At 45.4% G+C, this 27,991-nt stretch overlaps 8 protein-coding genes across 8 annotated transcripts; 5 read left to right on the top strand and 3 right to left on the bottom strand.

The window, feature by feature from the left end:
* Positions 1-2,407: 2,407 nt before the first annotated feature.
* PHALS_09050 (uncharacterized protein) lies at positions 2,408-3,786 on the top strand (the record flags this gene model as incomplete). The annotated part of the gene is made up of 3 exons (XM_024721959.1): positions 2,408-3,064; positions 3,126-3,436; positions 3,510-3,786. 3 exons carry the CDS (start codon positions 2,408-2,410, stop codon positions 3,784-3,786), a joined length of 1,245 nt encoding a protein of 414 aa, XP_024571607.1.
* A 3,704-nt stretch (positions 3,787-7,490) lies between these two features.
* PHALS_09049 (uncharacterized protein) lies at positions 7,491-7,805 on the top strand (the record flags this gene model as incomplete). The annotated part of the gene is made up of 1 exon (XM_024721948.1): positions 7,491-7,805. The coding sequence occupies one exon, from the start codon at positions 7,491-7,493 to the stop codon at positions 7,803-7,805; it is 315 nt and encodes a 104-aa protein (XP_024571606.1).
* A 1,110-nt stretch (positions 7,806-8,915) lies between these two features.
* Positions 8,916-9,205, top strand: PHALS_09048 (uncharacterized protein; the record flags this gene model as incomplete). Its single annotated transcript, XM_024721937.1, has 2 exons — positions 8,916-8,977; positions 9,040-9,205. The coding sequence occupies 2 exons, from the start codon at positions 8,916-8,918 to the stop codon at positions 9,203-9,205; spliced, it is 228 nt and encodes a 75-aa protein (XP_024571605.1).
* A 5,635-nt stretch (positions 9,206-14,840) lies between these two features.
* PHALS_09047 (probable not transcription complex subunit vip2-like) lies at positions 14,841-16,729 on the top strand (the record flags this gene model as incomplete). The annotated part of the gene is made up of 5 exons (XM_024721926.1): positions 14,841-14,906; positions 14,975-15,223; positions 15,291-15,520; positions 15,582-16,103; positions 16,186-16,729. 5 exons carry the CDS (start codon positions 14,841-14,843, stop codon positions 16,727-16,729), a joined length of 1,611 nt encoding a protein of 536 aa, XP_024571604.1.
* A 150-nt stretch (positions 16,730-16,879) lies between these two features.
* Positions 16,880-18,665, bottom strand: PHALS_09046 (presenilin-like protein; the record flags this gene model as incomplete). The annotated part of the gene is made up of 6 exons (XM_024721915.1): positions 16,880-17,035; positions 17,095-17,736; positions 17,790-18,195; positions 18,253-18,300; positions 18,363-18,536; positions 18,604-18,665. The coding sequence occupies 6 exons, from the start codon at positions 18,663-18,665 to the stop codon at positions 16,880-16,882; spliced, it is 1,488 nt and encodes a 495-aa protein (XP_024571603.1).
* Positions 18,666-18,776: 111 nt separating this feature from the next.
* On the top strand, positions 18,777-20,342 carry PHALS_09045 (sporangia induced dynein regulatory complex protein; the record flags this gene model as incomplete). Its single annotated transcript, XM_024721903.1, has 3 exons — positions 18,777-18,852; positions 18,917-19,020; positions 19,083-20,342. The coding sequence occupies 3 exons, from the start codon at positions 18,777-18,779 to the stop codon at positions 20,340-20,342; spliced, it is 1,440 nt and encodes a 479-aa protein (XP_024571602.1).
* Positions 20,343-20,392: 50 nt separating this feature from the next.
* PHALS_09044 (WD40/YVTN repeat-like-containing domain) lies at positions 20,393-21,672 on the bottom strand (the record flags this gene model as incomplete). Its single annotated transcript, XM_024721892.1, has 4 exons — positions 20,393-20,477; positions 20,556-20,678; positions 20,748-21,326; positions 21,389-21,672. The coding sequence occupies 4 exons, from the start codon at positions 21,670-21,672 to the stop codon at positions 20,393-20,395; spliced, it is 1,071 nt and encodes a 356-aa protein (XP_024571601.1).
* Positions 21,673-21,916: 244 nt separating this feature from the next.
* On the bottom strand, positions 21,917-27,454 carry PHALS_09043 (camkk camkk-meta protein kinase; the record flags this gene model as incomplete). Its single annotated transcript, XM_024721881.1, has 2 exons — positions 21,917-26,940; positions 27,046-27,454. 2 exons carry the CDS (start codon positions 27,452-27,454, stop codon positions 21,917-21,919), a joined length of 5,433 nt encoding a protein of 1,810 aa, XP_024571600.1.
* Between the last annotated feature and the right edge of the window lie 537 nt (positions 27,455-27,991).

Below are 27,991 nucleotides of genomic sequence, written 5' to 3'. Positions count from 1 at the left end.
ACACCACAGCTCCCTTGGGAGAGTGACGGGTCACTCTCATGTAACCCCGTTACATCTGGTCGGTCCTATGCCAATCACGTTCCACGTCGCTACTTAGAGGGTGACGAGTTACATCTTCGCTCAATCTATATACACTTGATCTGCCTTTACTGATCTTAGTGCTAGCGAGAGACCGCTCTGAAACGACCAAGTTTAGATACTCACATATACTTAGCCAACAAAAAAATTACAAAATGATGTAAATTTATCGATAACAGTATTTGTCTCATTTTTCCGGGATAGTGATGTTGTATCCGAGCTTTACAGCTCGTTCTTAGTCAGTACATCGTAAGAAGCAATTGCTGATTCTTTATGCTAAAGAGGAGCTGTTGCAATACTGTTTTGATAGATTCATTCGTAATCAAAGTCTACTCAATCAATTTTGTGATTCGCTTCAGTGTTTGCCAAAATCTATGCAGCGCGGTGAGTTGTCGTTACTGTAAATCGCGTGGACAGACAGAGACATGCTGGCCCACAATACCACTTCCCAGACTTCCGATATTGCGTATTTTATTCCAGAGTCAACGATGATCATCGATGGTAAAACGTTTACAACGCTCGACACCATCTATTTATGCATCGTCTTGGCTTCGGATCAGAATTAGGAAACAGATAAGAGAGAAATTTTCCGCATGCTATGAGGGTTGGTTCATTGTGACGTTGTGTAATATTTAGTACACATCTCACTTTCGTTTCGCAAGGTCGTCTCGAATTTGTGCATCAGGTTATACAGTCTTTGTGCTGACCTTTATTTAATATAAGAATGAAGTACAATATACGCAGCCGGTCCTGAGTATAATCACCGTAAGATTGCTGCCTTAAAGACTACCTTGGGATAAGGTCTACAATATCGATCGAATCACCGGGAGCTACAAAAATGTTTATCGACATACACAACCCTCGAAACCCCACTGCATACATAAAGTGAGTTCCGTAGATTTTTTTTTAAAATAATTGTTATTATATAGAATGAAAGAAAGCAATGAGAGTGAGCATGCGATAGGGGCACTATTAGAAATTTAATGCGACGTAGCGCAGCGAAATTTTCAGAATGTGCATTTCCGGCTTTGTAGCGAACTTGCACTGGATACTTTTTTCGACGCTATTCGTTTCAGTTACTGTTGTCTAAAAAGTCGCGTTTCTCAGGCTAATTACAAGTTTATCTCTTTATCGCTGTCACCTAAAAAAGGCTTACATCCTAGCACCACTTGTATCGAAACGAAACACTTCATGGGTGATTTGTTTATATAAACTAAAATTAGCGACAAGAAGACCGACAGCAAGTTTAAAGTAGAAAAACATCTTGAGCACAGTCTATAAATAATATGCTTACATTGAGAGCCCAACGCGCATATAGCCAGCATCAAAACAATCGTAAATAATTTTTGAAGCAAAGCGATTTGGTAATAAGCAAATTTAGTGGATATATCAAGGATAGGACAATATTTACGTCCGATTCTTGAAAACATTTGCTGTCGTATAAATGGAGTTACTTCCTAAGCAGTTTTTTTGTCACCAAATCCGTGACGTGGTGATGGACGTGGTGGTATAAAACTTTCTCAAAAATGAAGTTACTGATAGAAACTACACGTCCGTTTCTCTTCTTCGCGAACAAGGAGCGACTTCTGGAAATTTATTGCGTAGTCATAAAAGCGTTAGTTAATTCTCTCACGTCGCATTAACATAAGATGATACACTTAGTTTTCATACGTACATACGGATTTTGCCAAAACGCCACCAAAACAATGGCGTTACGTGTTTGTTTCCTGATTGCCATTGCGAGTAGATGAGCCAACTGCACGTACAGTCGGATACTCGAGGTGTGCTTCCCAACAGTATTATGTAAAGTATTAAGCACGATCAGCACCGCGTACCAGGATGTTCCATGTGATTTGTTTATAAGGGATTCTTGAAGTAACGGATCAAAAGATACTTTTCCTGGCTTATTCCATAAACTGCCGCGTCCAGCACCGTAATAACCATTCTCACAAGCTTGTTATGTGGAGCACCAATTGTAATATAATCTTACGGTCAGTTACAACTGGCCTCCGAGAGCTCTGCCTCCTGCTGAGATCATTACCATAGAAGAATGTCAAACATAACGTTCGATCTACAAATATTTGCGACTTCATGTATTAACCCCTCGCTGCTGGCTCAAGTCATGAAAGGTTAAATGAGGCGATCACAGCAGAAAATACCGACCAATAATGGTGCCGTTTTGTTTTCTGGTAATTCCACTTCGATCTACGCACGTCGGGCGTTACTCGAATTCGGTAGGATCACAGTGCGTCGTGTGGCCTAGGTTTGGTAGCATTCAAGTACTCACGCCCACCTGCAAACGCCCGTCGATCGCAGACGGGAGTTAAGCATGGAGCCACCGGGCGCAACGGCACAAGGACGCCGTTCGAATTCAATGCCCATAACCGAACTTGAGTCGACTGCACCGAGACTTGACAAAGTATCAGTTGTGAATCATCGAGGTTGCACGTGGCCACTGAAGAAAACACGATCGCAAATGGTAGCAGCGTGGCAGGGGAATGGTGACTTTGCCAGAATTCGGCAGATTCAAGACCCTCCAGTCGGCGGAGTCTCTCGCTCTGTCTTGCAAAGGTTGCTTGCAACACCTGATTTAGCACCGAGTACTCCTCTCCAAAGCCCACGTCGTCGGTGCTCTGCCGCGTCCGCGGCAATGGTCTCTATGGTACACAGTCCGAGAGCATTTGCCACAAGCACTTGCGTAAAGGTCGAAAAGCGAGATCCTACGGCCCAAACGGTACCTTACCAGTGCCTTTCGCCTATGTTTTCAGGATTCGGCTCATACGAAAGTAGCAGCAGTTGCAACAGTCGATGCAGTAGTCCCACTCCACTAAGCTTACTTCCCGATGGTCCAATTCCATCTGACGACGAGGAAGATGTTGAAAACGAAGACCACGTCACAATGCTGCGTCATCAGGTAGCGCTGCTTGTCAAGAGTCTTGAAGATGAAAAGAAACGGCGTGCGTCTGAACAGCAGCTCATGCAAACTGTAAGTGAGCATTGTTTTTCTAATTGGGATACAATAGCGGTACTAACATCTTTTCTTACAGAAAATCATTGAATTGCAATCATTGATCCGTCGGAACAGTAATGAGGTGGCCTCAACGAAAGTCGACGCCGCCAAAAAGACGTCGTCACTTCAGGAAGCTGCCTTGACACAAAATAATGATAATGAATGGCTAGACGATGTTCGAGCGAGGCGATGGTCAGCCCCTGTGGACGAAATGGAAGGGTCATCATCTGGTTCTTGCAGCTTACAAAAGCAAACCGCTTCGGATGGTGGTATGTGTGCAGAAGCGCAGCTCACACGACTTAAAGCACGGATGCACGCCATTGACATCGATGCAAAGCGCGAGATCCAGTAAGTTTACTACGTGTATGCTTCTTACAAAAAATAGAGGTTTGCTCACTTTGGCTCGTATCATTTGCCGTAGAGCACTTCGAGCCCAATTGGAAGGTGTAAAGCGAAGTCATGTTTTGAGAGAAAAGCAGTTGATGCATGAGTCTACGATGAAGGCTTCAGCTCTTGAGCAGAAACACGCAATTGCTACGACTCGACTTGCGCAGAAGGCTGCAGATTGCACAGCACTAGTGGAAAAGCTCCAGACCGAAAATAAAGGGCTAGTGACACAGATACAAGCACAGGAAGAGCGTTTGAAGCAGCTAGAGTTTGCTTTTACTCATAAGAAAACCGTGAATTCCTCTCGATGAACGCAAATCGACAAAAATTTACGCCCAAACCCAAGACTTTCGATCGTTTATGTACATGCAGACTGTGCATACTGTGACGAAGCAAGAATTTACTGTGAATGCAGACGAACGAACGAAACCGTATGAAACAGACAGGCAGCAGAAGGACACAATAAAACACAGAGATGAGACGCATCAGTCGGCTGGGATTAGACGATCGAAAGTCTTCGAAGGTCGACTGCTCTGCTCTCTGCTCTTTCGTGGCAGCCTTTTCACGCATTTTTCGTTCTGGAATTCCTAATCTTTCCAAAGATTTAGCAAACTAATGTTCTTCCAGAATAATAATACTAACGGGTACGGCTCTAGATCACCATGCTACCACATAGCTCATTAGACGCTGGTAAAATGCAAGATTAAGATGGATGTCGAATTATACATAGGCGCTTTTTCTTTGGAAACGGTACTCTTGCATCACTATTCGCATGGTATTATAAGTTCTACTTCATATTTTATCTCAGAAAAAGGTCGTGCGTGATTCCATGTAATGTTGAGCACCAGCACAGTCGAAGCACAATTAGCCAATGTTTATGACGGTCGAACAGGCATAGGCACTGCCTGCAGCTTCTTGGACATAATGCAAACGGTCACTACGGCTCCAGCATAATCGCATAATCACTTAGTGAGAAATTTTAGCTATGCATAACAACACATGCTCATATCAAGAAAAAAATCACGCAAATGGAAAAATTAGTTGTTGTTCCTGATCAAATATATAAAACACATACAAAAAAAATCATGCTCAACAATGTCTCTAAGATAGCATGCTATTAGGTACTACATGATAAAAAGTCCCAAAAGTATTCATTGAGCATGCCATTGAGAGAACAGTTGTAATAGTCTATATATATACATCAAAATCTCTAACGAAGTTAAGCAGCCTCTAAGGGGTACAGTGGTCAAGCACTGAATCGTTGACCCAGTAGTCACCGGTTCGAATCCCACCAAGAACAAGTTTTTCTATACCCAACGGGACCCCGACTACAAAAATGAAAAGAAACTTACTCAAATAATCTCACTAATAATCTAAAATTGGACTTTATGATGGCGACTCGTAAAAGTGTCAAAAATTAAGACAAGTATCCCAGCGGATTGAAGCAATGTACACCGTTAAATCCAGATTAATCTCTTAGACAACCCATTTGCTAGTCGCACTATTTAAAGCCTCTAAATTATATTATTTACGAGAGGATACCTTCACGTCGAAGCTCTAGTACGAGCGAGATCCTTAATACATACACGAAGAAAGTTTAAATTAAATGAGTCTATTTGTTTTTGGAGAATCAGCCAAGAGCTACATTAACTGGCTGCTACTCACTGCTTGAAAGGAAAGAGAGCAGGAACGGTTTTCTGACCGAGCATATTACGCCATTTTTCGGCCTAAATTTTGCCCTCGAGATCAGAAGGTGAGACGAAAGAATTCTTAGCTATTGCCCGAAAGAATGTGAGCTACTGGATTGTCCTACATGTTTGCACACTTTACAGTTGAAAAGCAGCCTAAGTTCTGGCACTGTTTACACACCTTAAATTTTTATTCGATCATGCACAATACAATATAGCACAATTCCACAAAAATCACAGAACACTTGTGTAATTGTGAGCGCTGTAGGCTTCTAAAATATTGACACTGATGAAGACGATAGAATTCTGTAAAAGAAAGGTCCGAATAAACTTGTGCAAATATCCTGCCTTCACGCAGTACAGGTAGTATATGATTGATTATACAAAAGCTAATAAATAGTGTGTGAAACGAAAACGTCGAAAATGTCGGTTAAAGATTGCGAAGCAAATGTGACACTAGGTTACCTTCGTGACTTTCGAATTCATTTCCGGATGAGTTGATCCAACCTCTGTGTTTTGTAGACATGAATTCAATGAGTAAAAGTTATCTTGTGCAAGGTGCGCGACAAGCCCGTTGCACTTGATAACGCTTGAAGCTAACTCCGTCGACGGTGACAGAGTCGTGGATGGACTGTATGATGAGCGAAGATAAAAATTGAGTTGTTTCCTTAAAACACGATTGATCTTAGCCTTTGTTGGTCGCGAGGCGACAGCACGCTTGGTAGCTGCTGGTGCTGAGCGTCCAGTTCTTTAAGGGCAGCGACGAAAAAGTCTCTCTCTCTGGATGTGACAAATTTGGCATACTTATGGAATCGGCAATGCTTTAAGCGGATCAACTGCGCGTCGCGTGTTGGCCATAAATCTTAGAGGGCTCCAAAATCAGGCGCTAACGTGCAGTATCTCTGTGAAAACGGATTATCTATCTTGAAAACTAAAAGTCGCAGATGTTGCGAGTGTTCGTACCGCCGAATCAGTAAATTCGGACGCGCCCTGAAGTTTTGCTCATCCGCCAGTAAAGGCGAAAACTAGCTGATTTTTTCATGAAATCGTCGTCACAATGGCGTAAGACCCTCTTTTGGAGTTTATAAATGTTGCCATTTTCGTGGGGGCTTCAAACATGTTCGGTTTACACCACAGTCACCTAATCCGGCGATTTCTTAAGCCCTTATAGTGCAACCAATGAGTCCAGACCACAGTCACCTAAACTTTTTCAAAGGTGCGATTTTTTGCATCTAGGATAAAATGAAGTTTAAGCCGCGAGGGCGAGGTTAATACCGTAGGCCAAAGCTTTACGAAAGCTTTGAGTGCGGTAGACCCCAGCCATGCAGAGAAAAGTGTTAATCTCTGGACGCCGGGTAGCTCGCAGATGGTACATCTATTTGAGTCTAAAAAAATCGCACCTAGTGTGTCACTTTCTTTTTCAACTGAGGGACACGAAAGCGTCCTTGAACAACCCCCTCCTCGCGGAAACGGTCGAGCCCCAGTAAGCGCAGGGTGGTCAACTGGAAAAAAGGTGCCTTTATTGTAACTCGTGGAAGTCAAAGTCAATACGATTTAATCTAAATAGAAGCGAGGATATTGAACAGAGATAAAGCTTACAGTCCATGATTGACAGGATTTAGCATTTGACGTCGCGGTTTGATGTAAATCTGAAAAAATACGAATGGATTCGAAAGCGCCGTGCAGATAAGTGCGACGCGCGATGTCGACGGTATAAGAACACATTGAAGCCAATACTGACTGCCTCAACCAGAGTTCAGAAGGCAGGAATTGCAATTTGCGACAAGAAAAGCAAACGCATTTTGCAATCTTCAGTGTGTACATCTGCCGGAAGAGAAAATGCCAGGGAGTGTCGTAGTACCCAGCGGGTAACTCTGGTAGAACGATGAGTAACAGCTGTAAGCTGAAGTCTCTTATATTAGAGCCGTTGGATTTAAAGTAGTAGAAATAACAGTCCATAAGTTATCACAGGGTAATTCAATCCTGTCACTACTGCCGAGTAGCATCTAATGTGCTCATCGCGTAATGTGGTGAGACCTTTCTAATGTTATGGCCGGAAGCGTGAAATTGCCATCCTGAAGGGTCTAACAGACATCATGAGCCATTGATTATCTGAAGTCAAGATGCTATGTGCCACGCAGTGGCTATGATGAGAAAGCAGTAAGGCACAGTGCTGCAACATCTCTGGTGGAGGACATTTTCACTGCCTGAAAAAGGTAGCAACAACTGCTATAGGTCTCTGATAGAGCTCGGAAAGATGACGTGGTTGAAAGCCGTGTCGTAGTGAATGAGTAGCCGTATGTCGTGGTCCTTGCTATTAGAAAGGAATGTATAAATGTGAGCCGGGAACAAGGACAGAAAAAAAGAGACTGGGCTTCGCTGTCTTCAGAGGTCGACCATGTGAGACGAAGCAACTTAACGTCGTGGTATATGCTCCTTTGAATGATGACGGATGTTGTCGCAACGAGGAGACCCAGGCTCTGATGCTTAAAAAACATCTGTGTAACTGTTTGACGGCAAAATTAAGTCACCAGCACCAAGTGATGTACTTATTAAACAGAACATTGGATCTCCACGGGTATATAGCGGGAATTTTAATCACCTGTGGAATAGGTGTGAGTTGTAATACAAGGGAGCAGTAATATGCAACCCCTGGTAAAAGATCGCTTGATGGTTGAAGATTAACTCTAAAAGAGTGGATGCAAGATAATCCAAGAAATCATCACCGTGTTTGTATTGTTCAGACCGAAGACAAAGACAAGCATAGATGAGTTCGTTTTAAAAAATACTTCCAGAGCGGTGAGTGCGAGAAGTGGAGCGTTTTCTTCAAAGATTGAGCGAGTTTTGTCGAACTGTTTAAAGAATTTTTGATGCAATGAATAGAGGTCGATTATGGCTATCGCGTTGAATCGACAAGCTTGTCAGAAAAGTGACCAGGTTGCTGAAGCTAAATGCTGCGTCACTAGTAAAGGTACAGGCACTGTTTGGCAACGTACAGCATTCAGCAAATCAGTATACGAACTTCATTCTTTGGATGGATAAGACCATCGTAACCCAAAGCTTGGTTTGACTTATCCTAAATTTCAAGGCATTTTCGCGGTAGCGTCGAGATTGATCATTACCCGTTGCTGTCGATGACAGCATATCCATGGCTTCTTCTGACTTCACGCGCCTGGTCAGAAAGGTAGTTAGGTCCAAGCATGTTTGTAAAACTTCCTCAGAATTCCCGCGATGCATCCGACTTGACAAGTCGTGATGGTTTCGCTCTTATTCTTGCTGGTGCATATCATTTCATGGACACCTCTCTATGCGCCAACGCTGATCAGCATGGTCGCTTCCTGATGCTCGACCCAGTCATTAGGACTCTCCAGTTTTCGCTCATGTCGTGTACGCACCAGCCGATTTGACTCCGCATAAAAATTTCGACTCTCTGCTCACCCGTGAGGCAAACCATTTGATTCTCGGTGATCTCGATACACCAGTCAACCACTGCTTGGTGAGATGATTCCGTATCCAAACAAACCATGTCGCGATGAGCTCCAGTCAAGTTTGGTGCTCTATATCTCCGGTAAGGAACTTTTCCCAGCCGCCAGGTCTTTTCTGGTCCCAACTAGCAAACTTCGTTGTCTCATAACGCTATATATCTTTGAGCAATGCCCCCAAAGACACGGAGAAGGATTGGTATCATGCTGACGATTACCATTATCGAAATTTACTACATGTCGTCTTCACACCCTTGCTCTAAAAGACAAATGCACTCGGTGACCCTTTCTTATATCGCTAGTCACGAAGGCACTAGCACAGACATTGGAATGTATTTGCAAGCGTCTTCGTTAAATACCAAGAAATAATTTTGGTTTTCTTCTTGCCCAGCAGACCACCGCAGACCGTGCCATACTCCGAGACAAGCATCGTCCTTAAAACCGAGAATTACGAATGGTACGCCAAGCTTCGTGGGAATCTCGGCATGGCCCATGCCTTTGTCAAAGTGTGTTCAACGACAGGCATGCATGCTGACGTTGAGGCAGCTATAAGTGACTGAAACCTTTCAAAGATAATGTTACAGCCATCGGGAGGCTGCAAAGCTTGATCAAAATATCTCGAAAGGGAAGCGCGGGTCGGCCAAATTCTTCTTAACCTATCTACAGCGGCACACACGGGGACCATTCCCAGGGTCGTCATACGGACGGTACGATTACAAGCGATTCTGATGAATAGCGGCCGGGTACCGCATACTAAAGTTGTTTGTATCATTCCCCAATCCAGGCACCTACGCAATACATCTCGGCTCTTGTGTTAGAGCCCATCAAGATTTCAAGCGTTGTTCAATTATACGCGAGCTAGTCTCACGAATGCCTAGCTACAAGGCCAAAATGCTTTGGTGACGGCTTAAGAGCTGTATTGGGCAATTAAGAACTTTCACAAGGGCAGGATACGACGGTCTATCCGCGGAGTATGTCCAGCCAAATACCATCCGAAGGGTACAGGTACTTGAAATTATCTACGCTTACAACTTCGAGTGAGACCTGATGACCAAATCCCAGCACGAACCACATCTCGCTGATATTTGATGGTGGCGACCGCAGCCCTTCCAGTAATTAACGTCCGATCACGTCATTCACCCTAAAGTGCTAGCTTGAAGACTTAGGGGCATTCTTTTCTGAAAGCTTCCCTCTGATCAGACTGGATTCGTCGTAGGACATATCATTTGTCATGCGTTGCTTCAATTTCAAGATCTTCAGACCCTTGCATAACGCCTTGGTTGATCGACGGCTGTGACGTAAATTTCTCCTTTGCTAAAGCCTTCGACAGCATCTTCTGGCCGGCGCTAGCGATGGTACTCTGGTGAACGAGATTTGGCAAATCTTCTGCGACTATGTGATGTCTCTGTTTTGTAGCACTTTCGCAAGCGTGTTAATTAATGAACAGCGACCGTCTTTGACCCTGTCTAAGCTTCTCGATGCTCGGTGTCCCAGCACCATTCCGTATCCTATTTAAGAAGATTCGACAATGGCCGTGCCATATCCGCAAAATTTGCGCTATACTTGTGCAAGTAGCTGGCGAGGCCAAACCACTTGCGCAAGTCCTTTTGATTTTTTTGATCCGGCCAGTCCACAATGGCCTTGACCTTAGCGGATCCGCTCGAAGGCCACTCTTCCCAATGAAGCACCCTAAAAAGGTAATTTCTTCAGCGCCAAAGATGCTTTTAGCTTTTATCGGCATTAGCATACAGTTTATTCTTGCGTATACACGCAAGCACCGCTCTCAAATGGACGATGTGGTTTTTCTCATCTGTCCTCCCGTGTTCCGCACGACTGTGGACGAAGATGTCCTCAAAGTATGTTTTTGCATACGCCCATAAAACCTACACAATTGCACCACAAGACGACCAAATCGTTGCTGGTGCATTTGACAGCCCTTGGGACATCAACAGCCGCTCCCAGAGCATCCCGCTTGGAGAACTCACCGCTGTCAGCGAAACATCACTCGCTGTCATGACTAATTGGTAATACTCATCGACCAAGTCGAGTGCGCTGTGCTTTGTACAGCCAATCATATTGTTCCGGAGAACATCCATCCTATTAATCGGCGCCTATGCCGGAATGGTGGCAGCATTTAGCTTATTGTAAGCGTAAGCGATACGCCACTTGCCGTTCGGCTTCCGGACACAAAACTTCGGTGTCGGATGGGGAGAGCTACTCTGATGTCCCATTCCTGCGTCGTGCTTTGCACGGAAGAAGCCGTCATGACGTCACACTGCTCCTTGTGCAGAGACCACTGGCGTGTTACGCAGTATTTGGATCCTGGAACTAGGCAATCTTGTGACGCACACCTCGGTCCGGAGGTAGGACCGACGGCGGGTCTTTGGATACGATGTCTTGAAGTACCTTTACCAAAGGATAGTACGGATTCGAGGGATTCCGTGGGATCAATGATCCACTTCGTACGTTTAGCATCCTCTTAGTATCCTCCAGGACAGCTTCATCTAGAAGCAATGACGAGGTAATCTCCTCGTTCGGTCGTAAACTCACCACCCTGGCTAAATCGTCTTTTTTCAAGGCACCGCCAAAATCTTCGAAGGACATCTCTTCCAGCTCAAGAAGGGCATCCACCAAGGAAATCGTCGCCGTTTTCTTCTCCCGTCATATCGTTGACAAGGGTGTATGGCTGTGCGCTATCGTCTACAGTAGACACATCTTGGGTCAGGGTCGACGCCCTACGTCTTGCAGGCAGCAATGACATCGCCGTCTCCTCTCTATAGAGGTTTTACGTCTAATCGAGACCAGTTAAAACACGCACCCAACGATGTCCAGTGTTTTCACTCCCTGATCGATCGTAGCCTTGATGTTATTAACAACATCCGACGAAGAACTGCTATTTCCGCAGTCTTCGTCCAGTGGATAAAGTGCCAATCCATGCGGATTAGAAGGGCCTTGCTCAGGTTGCCTCTTCCAACCAAGCCACTCTTAACATGCAGCAACTGTTATGATACTTGAGTAGTGCTCAGTGCGTTACGATCAACTCCACGTTCAGCCCGCGAGTCATGCTCGAGACTCTTGCCCGATACACCTTCGGTGTTCGACACCTCGGATACTTCGATATCCAGCACATAATCACCCCGGTCCAGTGCCCGCGCCAATAGCGCTTCTGCTAGCAGATGCGCTTTCTTAGCAGAGGTGATTTCATGACTCACCAAAGCTCTATCAGGAGACGTGCGTGTAGCGCTTAAGGTCTTCGACCTCCAATAAATCTTTTGCCCAATGTGCTCCAAGCATGCCAAACCAAAAATAAGGCTTGCATCCAAGTCTAAGACTCAGCAGCGTCATACGCTATCGAAGTCAAGAAAGTTGACACCGAGGTCCACAGGTACCCTCGGCACAAGGACGCAAGTCCCCGTCGCTAAGCAAACAGTGACGGTGTCATTCAACCGCGCTTTTAGTGCCTCAGCGTACAGCTGACTTTCTTCAATCGTTGAGCGCGAAGCCTAATTGCCCGACGTACCACAATTAGTAAGGATCATCCATGGATTTTCAAAGCCCTTTACAGTCGCCTTCACAACCAGCAAGCTTGCATACACGTTCCGTGTTCAGGAGCAAACAGCTCTACGGGGCTAGGCCCTGCTGCCCTCTACTTTTTCGATGCTCAACAGAGCTCAGTCCTTTCCCCAGTAGTGCGCCCGCGCCTACTGGGTGCTCTCATTTCCCCGCGACAAATCAGACTTGCTAGAACGTCGGTTCTATGAACCGTTACGCGCCTTGCGCAGTGGACAACCAGTTCGAAGGTACGGATGTTTCCACGGAGCTCTCCCTCCTCATTCCCAGCATAGCTGAGATCCATTGTATCAGGATCGTTTGACGAGCTCTGAGGGTTTGCAGTCCAACCAAGTCGTGCCAACTTAAAGTTAAGTTTGGCATCCAATGCCCCACTCACCGCTTATTCCAAAGAAGACAGATGCACACGGAAGACTCCCAGTCTGGCCACGCCAGTGCGGAGGCCCTCCATGGTCACTGTGACCGTCTCGGGGAGAGGATCGGCTGAGATCCGGCGATGAGAGTGGACATAGTCCACAAATTTCTTCTTGCCCCATCGGGCGGCAAGAAAATGCAATCGCACGCTATATGCCAGGTTAGGCGGTAAGAACACTTGTAAAAGCTACAGCTTCAGCTCCGTTCAAGAGGCAAACGCCACTTCAACCGAAGTGCCGCACGTCAGTGCCTATTCCCGCGTTCGGTCATCGAGCTTCGAGATAGCTAGCGCCACGCACTGTTACTCGTTCTGGGGTATGGCGGATGCAATAGCCATCTCGGCCTCTTTAACCCAGAGCAGGAGATTCTCTCCATCCTAACCATCGAAGGTCTTAACGCTCACCATGAGCGGTCTGGATCGGGAGAAGTCATTCGTCGTTGACGGTGGCGTCATGGACGCAGCCGATGTCGACATTTTTTTGGGGTGCTCTAGCAGAGATTTTCATAGTTCGAAAAACGCCTTTAGGCGCGCGTCTATCGCTTTGAGCTCTTGCTCAACAAGCTGTTTCACGCCCTCAGGGCCCAGCAGGGACATCAGCTTATTAAGCCCGTCCTGCATGCCCTGGGGCAAATAGGAGTATTGACTCAGGTGTAGATTGACTACGAATGCTACCAAGTACAGCAGGTCTTCATTAGCTCTTTACTTAGAGGAAACTATTCTAAGGTCACCGACCTTACGTTCTATACAAGAACCAGTACCAGTGTAGCGGATCGCAATCCGCTACCTCCCAGAGTACTCAAAAACTTAACCACGGTAAACACGCTCTTAAGTTCAAAAGGAAACTGTATCTAATCGCTTAATTTGCGGCGGAGCCGTCTATGTTTAAAAGCATAGCTTCGCCTGATTAAATACTAAATCCTAATTAACATGCATCACTACTACTGGCAGTTCTGCCACGTAGTTGCATCTTGTTACGGTGTATCCACACCATTTTGTGATTACATCAGCTTGTGTAATCCACAACTTTGTACGGTCTCACCATTTTGTGTGACCCGTGCTTTCATACAAGGGTCCGTGTAACTCCGTTACACTCTGGATTCATGTAACCCCATTGTATTATATCTTAAAGCTAAAATATGCAAAGGCATCATAAGAAACATTGATTGGCTTTGGAACGACGTTTGATCATAAGGCTTGCTCTCCGACTCCACTCACATACGATCTTGTACTGATAATGTGCAATTAAAATAAAAAAAAAACGACACAGGGGTTGCTTGAAGGTCATTATTTGCCAAGTGAACTGTCTGAGTCCACAGTGGGGTGCTCATTTCGATGCAAGAGGGTGCAACGGGGGACGTACTCTTCTATTCTGTCCGTATCCATAAAATTGTTGCTGCAACGGTTTGCCATGCACCTCGCACAGCATAACATTTGGCTTAACACATTTGCGTTAGCTATCGCATAAACAATGTATTCGTACGCTCCACCAAGGAAATGCAATTCTAGAGTGACTTTTATTCAAGATAATCTAATTCCAAGCTAGATTTTTTTTGTTATTATGTATATTCAGTATTGCAAGGTCGCGTGCCCCGCGCATTTCTCCCTTAACGGAATCCCATCATATTTGGTATCATTTTTGCTTAGATGAATAAAACATCTCAAAACCTAAAATCAAACGACGGTGTACTCATTTTCTGCGCGTTGGCTACCCCAGAACTGAGAGTCGGGGCTTTATTTGTGCGTGCTTCGCGGCTACTCTGTTACTTGAGCTCTCAAGTGATCTAGATAACATCAAACGATACCTTATTTGCGCACAGAATGTCGTCTAATTTGACAACTGATTTCACGCCCTCACATCAGTGGTCATTCTAGTCTCATATGATTTTCGAAGTCGTCGTAGGAAAAAATCCAGCTTGAAAGAATTGTGCACCCGACTGAACTAGATCCACCTAAGCTTAACACGCAATCGTATAATAGCTTTATACGATTGCGTGTTAAGCTTAGGTGTGTCCCTCTCCGCAGCTTTAGCCCAGCAACGTTTATGCCTTGTATGTCTACTGGAACAAGTGTAAAAGGCACAATGTTTTACTATACTCCTTGTCGCACTTATACGAGTGATAACTATAAGCGTCCAGTGGAGGGGGGTAATGCCCACAAAGCGGCAAGCAAGACTCTTTCTTACGCCACTTTAGCGGTCTCCAGCACCGGTCATGATTGATCCGTTTAAGGATAAATTTGCCTATTTCAAAAACAACATTCAGACTGCTGAAGACAAGGTTCGTAATTTTTAGTATAGTGACGCCTGAAATCGCTTTTTAACTCCTTTCCGCATCACCACAAGTAGGAGGAATTTGACGCCAGTCAATATTACTATAACCGTGATGAATTCTCAAGTTCTAAAGGTCCAGTCAGCAGCAACAATGGATTAAGCAGCAGTGGAGGGCCGCATTTAAATCTTTCGTCCTTTCACTCTATGGGTAGCGATCTTGGTGTCGGAGCCATCGACACAGACGCTTCTGATGCCGCTATGGCGCAATTGCAGGGATCATACTCAGGATACAGTAGCAGTTTGATGGCGTCTGGGTCTAGCTCGGTTGGTTGCAGTTGATATGAGCTCATTCTGAAGGTGTTTTGACTCCACTAATGTAATATAATTGCAGTTTCTCGGTGGCTCCGGAATAGGCCGCGTGCAAGTGGGCGGAGGTGCAATTCCGCCTTCACATGAATTACATCGCTTAAATTCCGGTGTGTTAGTGTACAAAGGCTCTTGTGTATGGTGTCGGCTAATCTCTGCCATTAACATCGCTGATATTTGTGTAGGACGGAGTTTTCAATTACAGGCGGAGAACAAAGCACCTGACATGTCTGAATTTCCTGCTTTAGGATCTAGGTAGGCAAACATCCAGATCTACTTGTATAAATCTGATGAAAGTTTGACTACTTATGATCAGAATGGGATCTTTGTCACTGGACACGACTTTCGAAGGCACAGTAGCCGACCGTATGCGAACACAACCGTCTGAATTTGTCATACAGAAAGAAGATTTCCCAGCATTATCGACATTTGGACCAGTTTCTAGTGAGAGGAGTCCTATGGGGCCATTAGCAGAGCTTAAAAGAAAATCGAGCTTTACTTCGTCTGCGGCAGATGGCATGTTATCATCGCGGTTGGAACAGCAAAAGGGGGGCACGTTGATAGGAAGTCGTGCAGGTGGAGCGACATTTTCAGCAGGCGCAGGATCTAGTGGTAGCGTGACTTTAGGCACCGAAGCATTTGATCACTTTCGAGCACCTCGGCAAGATGAAGTGACTGCAAAAGCAGAAGTGACCAACAGTGAGCTGGACCCAAACAATCAATACGGACTTTTGGGAATGCTCCACACTGTGATACGACCCGGAAATGCTGAATCAAATACAAACTTGGCGATGGGCTGTGATCTCACGTCACTTGGATTGAATCTTAACTCGGCAGAGTATGCTTTTTGTTGAGCTTTTGACCAAGTAATCATGGGCTTGCTAATTTCAACTGCGCGGTGTCTTTTTGCCTCGATGTAGACCATTGTATCCGACATTTGCATCTCCTTGGTCAGAAGAGCAGCTGACAAAAGAGCCGCAGTTTTCACTACCGATGTGCTATTACAATCAGCCGCCGGTGCTTAAGACAACGCACTTATCGAAATTTCACCTCGAGACGCTATTTTTTATCTTTTACTCAATGCCCAAAGATGTTTTACAAGCATACGCTGCTCAAGAACTCTATAGTCGCGAGTGGCGATACCACGTGGATTTGAAGACCTGGTTAAAGCGCGCATCTTCGGCTGACGCTGCGCTTATAGCAAGCAACATCAGCTCATCAGTCGGAGGATCCACTAATGGTTCACCCACAGGTGCAACAAGTAACGGCACTATCGGGTCAATCGGTAGCGCTATGGGCTCCAATACGGGATCATCGCTCACAAATAACTCGATGACACCGCAGTTTCTGTACTTTGATGCGACCACGTGGGAACGGCGTGTGTTCGCTGGAAACATCACCTCGATTAGTGCTGGACTTTTAAGTGAAGAAGAGATTCGGGTCAAATTTACTGCATCTTCGTAATATAATACGAGAATTTGACCATCATTTATGTTGGAGCTGCTTGAAATATGTCAACTATAACTTGAATATTAGGATTTGAGCAGCTCACATCTTCACTTTACTGCTGTACTGTCTTGAAATAGTGAGTAATAGTTTGTAACAATTTGCTTTTTATAATACAGTTATATTCCTAATTTGAAGCTCGTCCAGAAGCGGTGAGATTATGGTGACCATAAGTAGATAAGTGATGATCCCCAAAAACAATGAGATCGGAAGCGCTGGTAAAGAATCGAAGCTTGCTAGCAAGTAAAGTGTTATACCAAGACCCTGGAAAAGAATACTTTCACGAACTTGAAAAAGCGGCAAAAAATACCGTCAAAACTTACCACGAGGATGCTGAGAGAGCAGGCTGCAAATACGTCAAAACCGTGTAGCGATGCACGAGCGACTAATACGCTGTAAAAAATAAAATCTCCGAGGCCCAACTTAATAGACTTGCTCTCATATCCATCATGACTGTCAGCTTCGTCGTACGTGTCCAAAGAAGCAGGAAACACAGACCGGATGCCCGGATAAGGTTGCAAGCTTGACACATAATCAATGCCGTAATATTTATAGAGAATTTGCCAAAGACGGAGCTGGTTGCGCTCAAACTTTCGAGCGAGCTCTTCGCTTTGGTCTTGGCACTGTGAACTTTGATCAATTAGAAACGCTTGAACCTGATTTCGAAATAAATTCGCATTCACTGCTTCATGATCTTGCAACACACTAATAGTCTGTTCTGCAAGAAGTAAACGCTGGATAAAAATCTGCTCTGGTACATTGCCACGAGTTGTATATGCTTGCCGCTGAATCTGTTTACTGTCATCAATATGAGCATCTCGCACATTTGCCTCAAAAAGGAGACCGGAAATCGGTGTACCCTTTTCGTGGATGAGATCAATCAGGCAACGGAGTGGCCCAACTGGGGTCAACACAGCAAAAAGGTCCCAGAAACCTAGAAGGAAAAGTAACATCCATATACTCCACTACTTCACTGTGTTAACCTTATCATTAAAAATGCACAGTCAGCACTATTTACCTCGGGTAATTGAGCAAGCTGCCATGTTACGATGATACTGGTAGCAATAAGGTATCCTCGCTCAAAAGAACTAGGGATGCCTTTTTGATAAAAGATACTGAGCACACCGACAGTTGCAAAATTATACATGACAACGGTAAGCGAGATGCGATCGATGACCCAGTGCAGGTTTTCACACAATATAATAACGACAAGCTTGGAGCCTATGAGTCCAAGCAGCACAGCTGAGTACAACATGCAGTACCACGCAAAGAAATGCATGCCATTGCATTTGTAAAGCAATACGATTCCAAATGTGAGGAGAGCAATGACGACAATCACCAAGAGTGCATTTAGAAAAGCTTCTTCTGTTTTTTCCGCAGTCGACAGTCTGGAGGAATCAATGTCTTGATAGTACATGTAAACTCTATTCGTATACGATGTTAAGATATTCGTAGAAGAAAGAACACAACTAAATTCTTACGCCATAGAACGTTTCATGATCGGATCAGAAATGTATGAGACAGCAAGACTGCAAATAAAAAAAAATGATTAATAACATGTAGCATGCGATCTTGTGATGTCTTTGAGTACCTCGAGCAGATCATGGCAATAGAAACCGGCCAGACGACTGCAAAGAAGCTATTGAGCTGATGAATCACTGTTTTGAAATCACACTGTTCGACCTGTTGGCTTTGCTGCAATCGTAACTCCTTGACTTCGTATACCCTTCTTTTATCAAGTAAGGGTTCTTCGTACAGTTTAGGGCTTCAAACAGTAAGGGATGAAAGCTTTAACACAATATGCCAAAAAATCTCACTATTCCGTCACTTACTTGCCTTCAGTACCAGCGAAGCTGAAGTAGTTAGCACTGACCAAGCTTCTTGCATTTCCCATTATTGCCGAAAAGATCTAAAGCGATAGTGTAAAGATCCTTTGATAAGGTTTGCTTTGGCTAGAGAGTCGCCGTAACGTCATCAATGTTACTCAACAATACGATTGCTCACGATGGGGCCAAAGAAGCCGATCAAGAAAGCGAAAAAGGCCAAAAAGGAAGTAGAAATTTTACCAGAGGAATCCTCGGGTGCGTTCTAGCAAAGAACAGAGCAATTTATATATCTATATTCAACCTTGTTTGATGTTGATAGAGTATGACATGATGGACGTGTCGATGCTGAAGGAGGCGATTCAAATGCTGAAACAACAGCTTGGTAAGGCACAAGTCGACCGGAACTATGTGCAACACGAACGCGTTAGTGCTTGTTGGTTTGGTTAGCTTTTGATACGTCGTTGATGGTTCTGAATATGATATAGGACATGATAGAATCATTCTACGACATTACTAAGCAAGAGATTCAAGACTATGAAAATCAAATCATGGAAAAAGACCGCGAGATGGAGATTATGGAGGATAATCACCGAGTTGAAGTACGTGTGTATGCACAGAAAGTCAAGCATTTGGACTACGAACACAAGCATAATCTCAAGCGCGTACAGATTGACGGCTCAAATCATATGGACGAAGAGCGTGATCTGCATGAGCATAGAGAAGTGGTGCTACGAGACAAGAAGCAGTCGCTAAAACTTGAGCGTAAAGAGCGCGATCTGTCGAATGAAGACGAGATTGAACAGATGAATCAAGCCCATGAGAAGAATTTGTCGAAGCTTCGAGAACAGTTTGAAAAGAACAATGCAGCACTTGAAGGTCGATGTCAGCAGCGTCTGCAAAGTCTGCAGGAGTCGCTAGAGCTTCGATGCAAGGTGGATACTCACGAGATCGAAGAACGAAAGAACATGCACATCAACGATCTGATGAAAAACCACGAAAAAGCTTTCAAGCAAATCAAAAATTACTATAACGATATTACCAAAGATAACTTGCGTCTCATTGACTCGCTCAAGAATGAAATTGCGACTATGAAGAAGAAAGCTGCAGCTAATTCGAAGCTCATGCTCGATGTTTCACAAGAAAACAAGCGGCTTTCGGAGCCTTTGGCTGCTGCAATCAAAGAGGTGGAGCATTTGAGGCACGAACTGAAAGATGAACAGAAAGATAAATTGTCGTTGCGAAATGCTAAAGCGCGGCTCATTCAACTAACGCGACAGCTGCACGACCTTAAGCAGAATCAAGTAAAGCTTGAAAATGAGTATTCCGCTATGAAGACACAATATGATGCATTGTACGACACGTTCGAAGACACAGTTCAGACCGTCCATAAGAAGAGTGAGTGCAAGAACCTCATTTTAGAACAACGGCTCGCTGCGATGGATGGTCAGCACTCTCGCAAAGGCGCCCAACTGCAGGAGATTCTACTAGCTGCGAATCTTGATCCAATGCAAGCGCATCGCGTCACTGAGACTCTAAGTACTCTTTTAAGGTCTAAGAACGCTAAAATTCGCAGTCTCCAGTACAATGTGGTCAAGGAGAGCAAAGCCTACAATGACACACTGCGTACCTTTACGCAAAAGTTGACACAGTTTGGCATTTCTGACGAGGAAATTCGAGAGCTTGGCTTTAAGTTTCATACTGCAAACTCTAACGTAACCCCGGCTGGACTCGTAACAATGGAGTAATGAAAGCGTTGGCTTATAACTCAAAAGTATGTTTTTGTTGATGCAACTTGCTAATACTTGTTCGTTTTTGTGACAATATAAACGCGAACAGTTTGGTCCAAACACGCCAAAGTGCAGAGACCCTCACGATCCGGACTATCATTTCACGTAGGAACAAGATTTGTCAGGAATTACAAAAGCAAAGATCAAAATTTCGCATAGTAAATATCTTACCTCCAATCCATGCTAACTATCGGCTGGGTCGATAGCACACGGGAATTGAGCAGCTCAACCGTGCCACATACACCATACAGCCTACCATCAGAGTCTTTTGCTGTCCTCGATAGCGGATAATGGCTAAAGAAAGATACACGTATCAAAGGGTTAGATCAAGCACTCAGAACCCTAAATACTCAACACAAATACTATTTGTATAAGTTGAAGCCTCCGTTCCCGCCTCCAGTCATAAAGATATCACGATTCTGTGGCAAGAAACGGCCTTGCCAAATCGTCGACTTGTGGGCCTTCTCGGTCATACACGCAAATCCTTTTTCGGGATGAAATGTTCGCAGATCGTAGATCCGGAATTTAGACTCAAGCGTGGTGACCAATAACTTGTTCATTTCAATGTCTTTACGGTCAAATTGCACATTTACAACACCGTTCTGACAGTTGGTCTCCCACTTAAGCGTATTCGTGCGCAGGTCAAACATCTTAATGTCTCCGTTATCATATCCTCCAGTAACACAGCGCTCTGCGTCGTTATATGCATTTCCAAAGCAAACTGTCCAGCAATCTCGTGCCGTGTCCTGTTCTTTAGGGACGAGTGTCACTACTGGATCAGACACGCGGACGTCCCAAACTCGAATGCAGCCGTCGCGTCCGCCTGTGACAAGTTCAGGTGATCCACTGCCGATGTTTTGACCGCCGCAGCCATCAATGGCGTTTACAATTGACTTATGAGCTTGAGCTGAATATACAGGCACGTCGGCTTTTTCCAAATCCCTAAAGCAGCACACGTTCGACTTGAGTTAGCAGTCATTTCTCATGCTCATTCTTCTACATACCAGACGCTCATAACGCCACCGTAATCACCAGTAGCCAGATGACGATCTTCCAGCATTGACGCTCCAAATGTACCACATTTGATACCGTGTGTCTTTTCGTGCACCGCATGTGTCTTCAGTTCGCCTTGATCAAGGCCAAAGACCGTGAGCGCACCTGTAGCTTTTGGGTAGATACCCATAGCCACGAATCGTGCTGATCCTGGAATCCACTTTGTGTCATTCGGTGTAAAGCTGACGCTTTGATTGACGTGCTCGATGAGCTGTGGAGCGTCAGTCGTATCCATGGCCGTACCCCAATGCTGTATAGAACGTATCCATGACCTTTGAAAAGGGTAACAATTTAAACACTTAATTACAAATTATCAACAAACAATATCAATTAAATCCTACACGATTATTCGCAAATGCTTAAGTACAAACGAACTCATTCTGTCACTTTCCGTCGAATCGCGACAATTTTTGAGGTTTTCGCTTCTTCGTCGGTCTCAAATCTTCTTCGAACGAATTCGATAGAGACCGACTATCATTTCACGCTTCACTCCTTTGGTTAAGCGCCACTATAATCACACTGACGTTATCGTGCGCAAAGTAAGTCTGAGCCTTGAGCACAAGCTCCTGAGCAGCCAATTGGACATCTCCGTGAGTCTGAAGCTTCCGTAGCACAAAATTGACAGCCTGCTGTGAGGTCAAGACGTCGAAAATTCCGTCGCTTGCAAGCAGCAAAAATTGGTCCGACGGATCTACAAGATGCTCCACCACGTCGGGGGTGACGACCAAATGTCCATCCTGCTTGTGAGCAAGGTCACCAAAGCCACGAGAAATCTGAAGTATTCCATCCAGTCGCCCATTGTGTACAAAGCCACCTGAAGCTTCGATGCGTGCTTGTTCAGCTGGGAGAGACGCTTTGTGATCAGTCGTTAAATCGACTGCGACGGCGTCTCCAGTGCACAGAACAGCACGACAGTCTCCCACGTTAGCTACGTATAGTCGGACAGGCTGATCGTTGTCTTCTTCAGATGATATCTCAGTCATCACTTCTTGTTTCGCTTCTTGAGCTTCAGCAATTTCATCCATCGTTTCCATTACATGTTTTTTTGTTATCTTGTGTTGCTTGGCAATGACGACAAAAACACTTGCCGCACCAGAGAACGAGATCGGTTGCAGCAACGCTTTCATTTCGTCTCCACATAGAATGTCGCCATCCACATCGCAAAGTTCTCCTTCGGCGATACTAGTGTCTGGGTTGTTATTCCTTAAATGTCGTCGCAACTCCTCAGCTGCCATCGTGCGCTTACGTTTTGGAAGGACACTTTGATTCTGTTGCTCTAAAATTTCATTGTCGATTGCTTCACAGACCGAGGAGATGCACGAGACAGGAGATGCTACAAACCCAGCACCTTCAGCGAAAAAGCGATGGTGCAACTCATTTTGAAGCTTCACAGCTGTCTCCGTGCCATTATGACCATCGTAAACGGCAAAAAAAGCCAAAGACGCGTAGGCATCTGCGAGAGCGGCTGGATAACGAGAGAGATCACACGACGTCTGACCAGAACTCCGATCCTCCATGTATGAGCGCGCTCCTTTGGCTTCAGCGTAACCAGAGCGGATAGCAAGCGTCAGGTTCTCGCGCAATTTGCTGCTCACATAGACTTGAACAATATCCAACAATGAAACCGGAGTCTTGGAAGAAGCAGAAGCCATCGATGCGAGCGATCCAAGTGTGAGACTTTTTCCTTGGACGCCCGATGATAACAGGTCCGTCACCGACTTAAGTGATGCCTTTTGAGTTATAATCGGGGCAACTTCCTCATCGTCTTGACTGATGAGATCCAGCTGGTTTGGTGCAGTAATCAAATCTTTGAAAGTAGCGTCCACATCAACGTCACACTCGACGTCCGAGTAATCCGATTCGTCCGAGTCACTATCAACATCAGAGTGTTTTTCCAAGCCTGACGTATGGCTGCGATCGTGCGAGCTGTTTGCACGACTACTCTGGTGACGGAAATGCCGCGAGGACGCTCCACTGACTTTACGTAATCCGTGATTAAAAAGGTCATCGTCATCTTCATCATCTATCTCGGTGACTTGCACGCAGTCAATTCCATCCATATCAAATTCTTCGACAATACCATCGTCTGTGACCACCGACCGTGTCGAGCTGCTAACGGAACTGGCACTCCCGTTCAATGATTGGCGACTTGTGTTGGTCCTTCCCATTGCACTGCTCATGGCACTACCCATAGCGCTACCCATGGCACTGCCACTGCCAGTACTATTCAGCCTGCTTCGACTACTAATCTTGCCAGCACTTCCCAACCGCCTTGGCTTTTGGTTTGATGATGCGGATGAGCTGCTAGTGGAATCAGCACGCCCAGGCAGAAGCAACTCACGTCCTGAATTGGAGTGCGTCGGGACTCGAGAAGCTACAGAAAAATCATCATCTCGAGCTTGAAAAAGAATCTTTCGAGTTTGATAGTCTCCTCCCTCGTCACGAAATACCTCTGAGGTGACCATCAAAAAATCTTTTTTTCGCGAAAGCGACCGTTTCATTAAATCAGCATCCGATAAATTTGAGATGTTGCTGCTCGTATTGCTGATGCTTCCCGACTCACTGGATGACATGCTACCGCGTTGAGTAAAATGATCTTCAGGAGGAACGGCAGCCAGCTCTGATAACTGCGATACAGACGTGAATGACGTACGACCGAAACCTTCGAGGTTTCCCGAATCTTTAAACATACGATTCTGATAACCAGTGTTCTTGACCAGCAACGTACTGTCGACAGAGTTACTACGTCCACTTGGAAAGGATCTCGATCTTGGCGAGTCAGACGATGGAGTGGTACCACCAATTGTTGACATGGAAGCGAGAGATGATGTCGAGGACAAGACCGACTGCTCTTTTACTTGTTGGAGCGATGCAGTCGACGAAGCACTTGGATAGCGACTACGTGCCGTCGGTTTTGGAGCCGGAAGGATGATTTCCGTCACCTTAGCGCGTTCTGCTGAAAAAGCCATGCGTTTCTGCTCAATCAGCAGTTCACGAGAGCGCTCAGATAATTCTTTATGACCATCCATGAGCTGCACACGTTTATGATGGCGCCAAGCGCAAATTATTCGTGAGACCTCATCACTTGATGCTCGACTCGGACTTATTGACGTCACACTGCCGATAGTGGCTACAGATGAAGTAGTAGACACAGTCGAGGGAATGCGTGGACCCAACGTTCCTGACATTGCAGTGCCAGAGACATATCGTCCACTGTTAGTACGCACGACACCAGGCCCCACACTTTCTTGTCGAGTTTTCACTAGTTGGTGGGCTTGTGCAAGACTTTCCGATAGTCGTTGGTCGATTCGCTCTGGTATATTTTCAATTGCTCGTTCACTTTCATCCATTGACACAGTCAGGTTCTTCTCGGGTGTTATGAGACCAAGCGGATCACTTCCTTCTTTTGTAATCCATTCGTGTGTAAAACACTCCTTGAGAGTTATACGCAGCGCTGGGTCTTTAGTTAGCATACGCTGCAGCAGATTTTTCAAATGTGGCTCCATCGTACGTTCTACATCTTTTGGAAAGCGCAACTCGACGCGCTGAACACGTTCTGCCAGCAGAATCTCGTTGTCTGCCATCCAAGGTGGATGTCCAATGACCATCATGTACAGAGTTGCTCCCAGCGACCAAACGTCCACAGCTGGACCTTGGTAAGTCGCATCAATATCAAACATTTCTGGTGCCATAAACGCAGGCGTTCCTTTTGCACCGGATATAGTTTCGGTCTCGTTCATAATCATACGTGCTGTTCCAAAATCCGCAATTTTTGCTACGCCATCCGAGCTGACAAGGATATTTTCCGGTTTAATATCACGATGAATCACCTTGTGAAAATGCAGATACTGAAGCCCAGAGAGTAGATCGCGCATGTATTTACGTGCCACTAGCTCATTTAGCCGACGTGCTTGCGTAACTTCTTCCATCAGACTGTGCTGTACATATTCCTGAACCAGATACATCTTTTGACTATTTGGGTCATCAATCACTTCAACAAGTCGCACAACATTATGATGATTAAGTTTCTTCATAATTGCCACTTCGCGACGCAGTACATCATAAAGCTGATCTTCTTTACCAGCCATACGCTGCACAAATGTCTTGTGCATGATCTTAACGGCATACATTTGTCCGTCTTCCTGACTCTCACACAATTTGACACGACCAAACGTACCCCGACCCAGATCTCCTTTGATGACGTACTTGTTGACCACAACCTCACCATTTTTCAATCGCTGCTTCACCAGTTTTCGTGTCTCCGTTGCCTTAACAGGGGACGCAATGGGTGCCGGAGGTGGTGCAATGGAGCCGGACGAACTGTCCGATTTCGCCTGAGACGCGGAAGCTACCGTCGCAGCGCTATTCGCACGTTGCTGAAGTCGAAGACGCATAGCACGTCGCGTCGCCTTCTCCACGTATGCTTCCTGAATAAATCGCTGGAAATGATCCGATAAGAGGCACTTATCAAAGTCCTCTTTACTCAGATAAAGGCACTTAACAGGACCAGCAGCGCGGACAGAAGCTGTTCGTGGTTCGCTATAAATGAGCGACATTTCGCCAAATACGTGGCCCTCGTAAAGTCTTGTCAATTCCTTTTCGTACGGCTTTTTATCTGGACCTAAAGCATTTTCCAACACAATTGCTTCACCACGTGTTATCATGTAAAACCGCGTGCCTTCCTCTCCTTGGTGGACGATGTACTCGCCATCGCTAAAATTTGCCGGACGTAAGCACTTTAGCACTATATCTTGATCACGCGCACTCAGTCGTGCTAACAGCGGCACTTGCTGCAACATGAGACTCAAATGTACTTGGCCAATGTGCTGGAAATCTTCTTGAGTTAAGTACAATAGCTCTACGTCCCCGACAGCTCGTACAGTAGCCGTACGAGGATCATCATATATCAGAGCCAGCTCGCCAAAGTAGTGACCGGCTCGTAAATGCGTTATCATTCGTTCTTGTGTCTGTCCTCCACTCGACGAGCTTGAGCTTGTGATACTGTGGCTGCTGGTCGTAACTGTTTTCGTTACAACGGCTTCTCCCTTGGCAATCATGTAAAATCGAGAGCCGCGTGTACCCTGCGCTACAATGATCTCACCGTCCGAAAACTTGGCGGGCTTTAAAGCACGCACGACTTGTTCCTGTTGCATTTGACTTAGATTTCGAAAAAGCTGCACCTGACGCATGACCTCGTACACTGGCATGTTATCCTGTAAGAATGGCGTCAATACAACCGATTCATCATCCCCGTCGTCCTCTTCTTCCACGTCGTCAGGTGAGCTGAGCCAAGAAGCCCAACCTGTCATACTGTGTTGACTGCTGTTGCTATTGCGTCCTCCACTGCTGTGCATGGCTGAGAATGGTACATTGTTTCCAGCGTGAGACGACACAGAAGAGCATGCGCTTGCATGGCGAGTACGCTTTGGGTAATGGTATTGTGGTGATAGCACTGCGTCTTCAGGCTCGTCGAGCCAATCACTGATAAGCTCCTCTCCACTGCCTATAAGATCATTGTCCGATGAGCTCGAGCTTGAGTCGAGCGAGCGAGAATCTGAGCTCGATTGATAGGCCGATGTCGGGGATTTGGCTATATCCAGTGACGGACGGAAGCGTGAGAGCTTTGGGAGTGCGGGTGTCCGAGACATGGAGCTGCGCCTAGTAAGCGGCTGAGCATCGTGTGTCTTCCAGTCAGGCGGAGAAGAGGGGAACGAGTCAACTGAAGACACAAACGCACAACTAATAGCATCTTCATCGTCACTATTCTTATGGTGTGAGGATGATTCGTGATTGGAAGCGAGAGTGCTGTGCACCACGTCACTCAGCGGTAAAGATCCTTCGCGCTCACTCTGCTGCACGATAGAATTGTCATCAGACCGCTCGACCGAGGGAACAGATGTGACATTATCCATCGTTGAAGCATCCGAAGGCGCATTGGCAGATGGAGGAGAAGTAGGAGACGCAAGAACCGGAAGTTTGGACGGGGATGCCGCCGAGATGCTAAAGCGCTGACCCATAGCTTCCACACCACCGAGAGAAAAGAAAGCGGCGGTTCTAATCTGAGTAGAAAGATACTTTCTTAAAGAGAAAAATGAGCATATAAATTATAACTGCGATTTAATAAAGTGCTTCTTTTGTATATACTTTTCAACACTCTATACCATAAATTCTTCTGGACAGAATAAAAAAATGCATTTGTAAACCAGGCGGAGGGAAAAAACTTGTGCATTCGAATGTATGTAATTATTAGAAGCTTAGTTTGCATTGACGATTATCACACTTAACATCTTGTGAAAGATGAGAACGATAAATATGATGACTTTTCAGAGACGATACTTAATTATTGTAACTTCTAATTAATATCAAGTATGCTTGTCGATTTATGTACCACACCATTCATACTTTGAGCAAACTTGGCCGTGCATTTGCCAACTTTGGTAGCAGGTGTGTGTGTCACACCAGATGGGCATGGTGTGACCATACCCAAACAAGAATACGGTACGGGGATACCCAGTAGTTCCACATGTATTGAGATTTTACTATACATATTTGGG

The sequence above is a fragment of the Plasmopara halstedii genome (genome assembly GCF_900000015.1).
Source record: "Plasmopara halstedii genome assembly, contig: Scaffold_34, whole genome shotgun sequence".
In the NCBI taxonomy this organism is placed as follows: Eukaryota; Oomycota; class Peronosporomycetes; order Peronosporales; family Peronosporaceae; genus Plasmopara; species Plasmopara halstedii.
The sequence above is the reverse complement of the archived record's forward strand: the minus strand, read 5'-3'. Positions and strand labels throughout refer to the sequence as shown.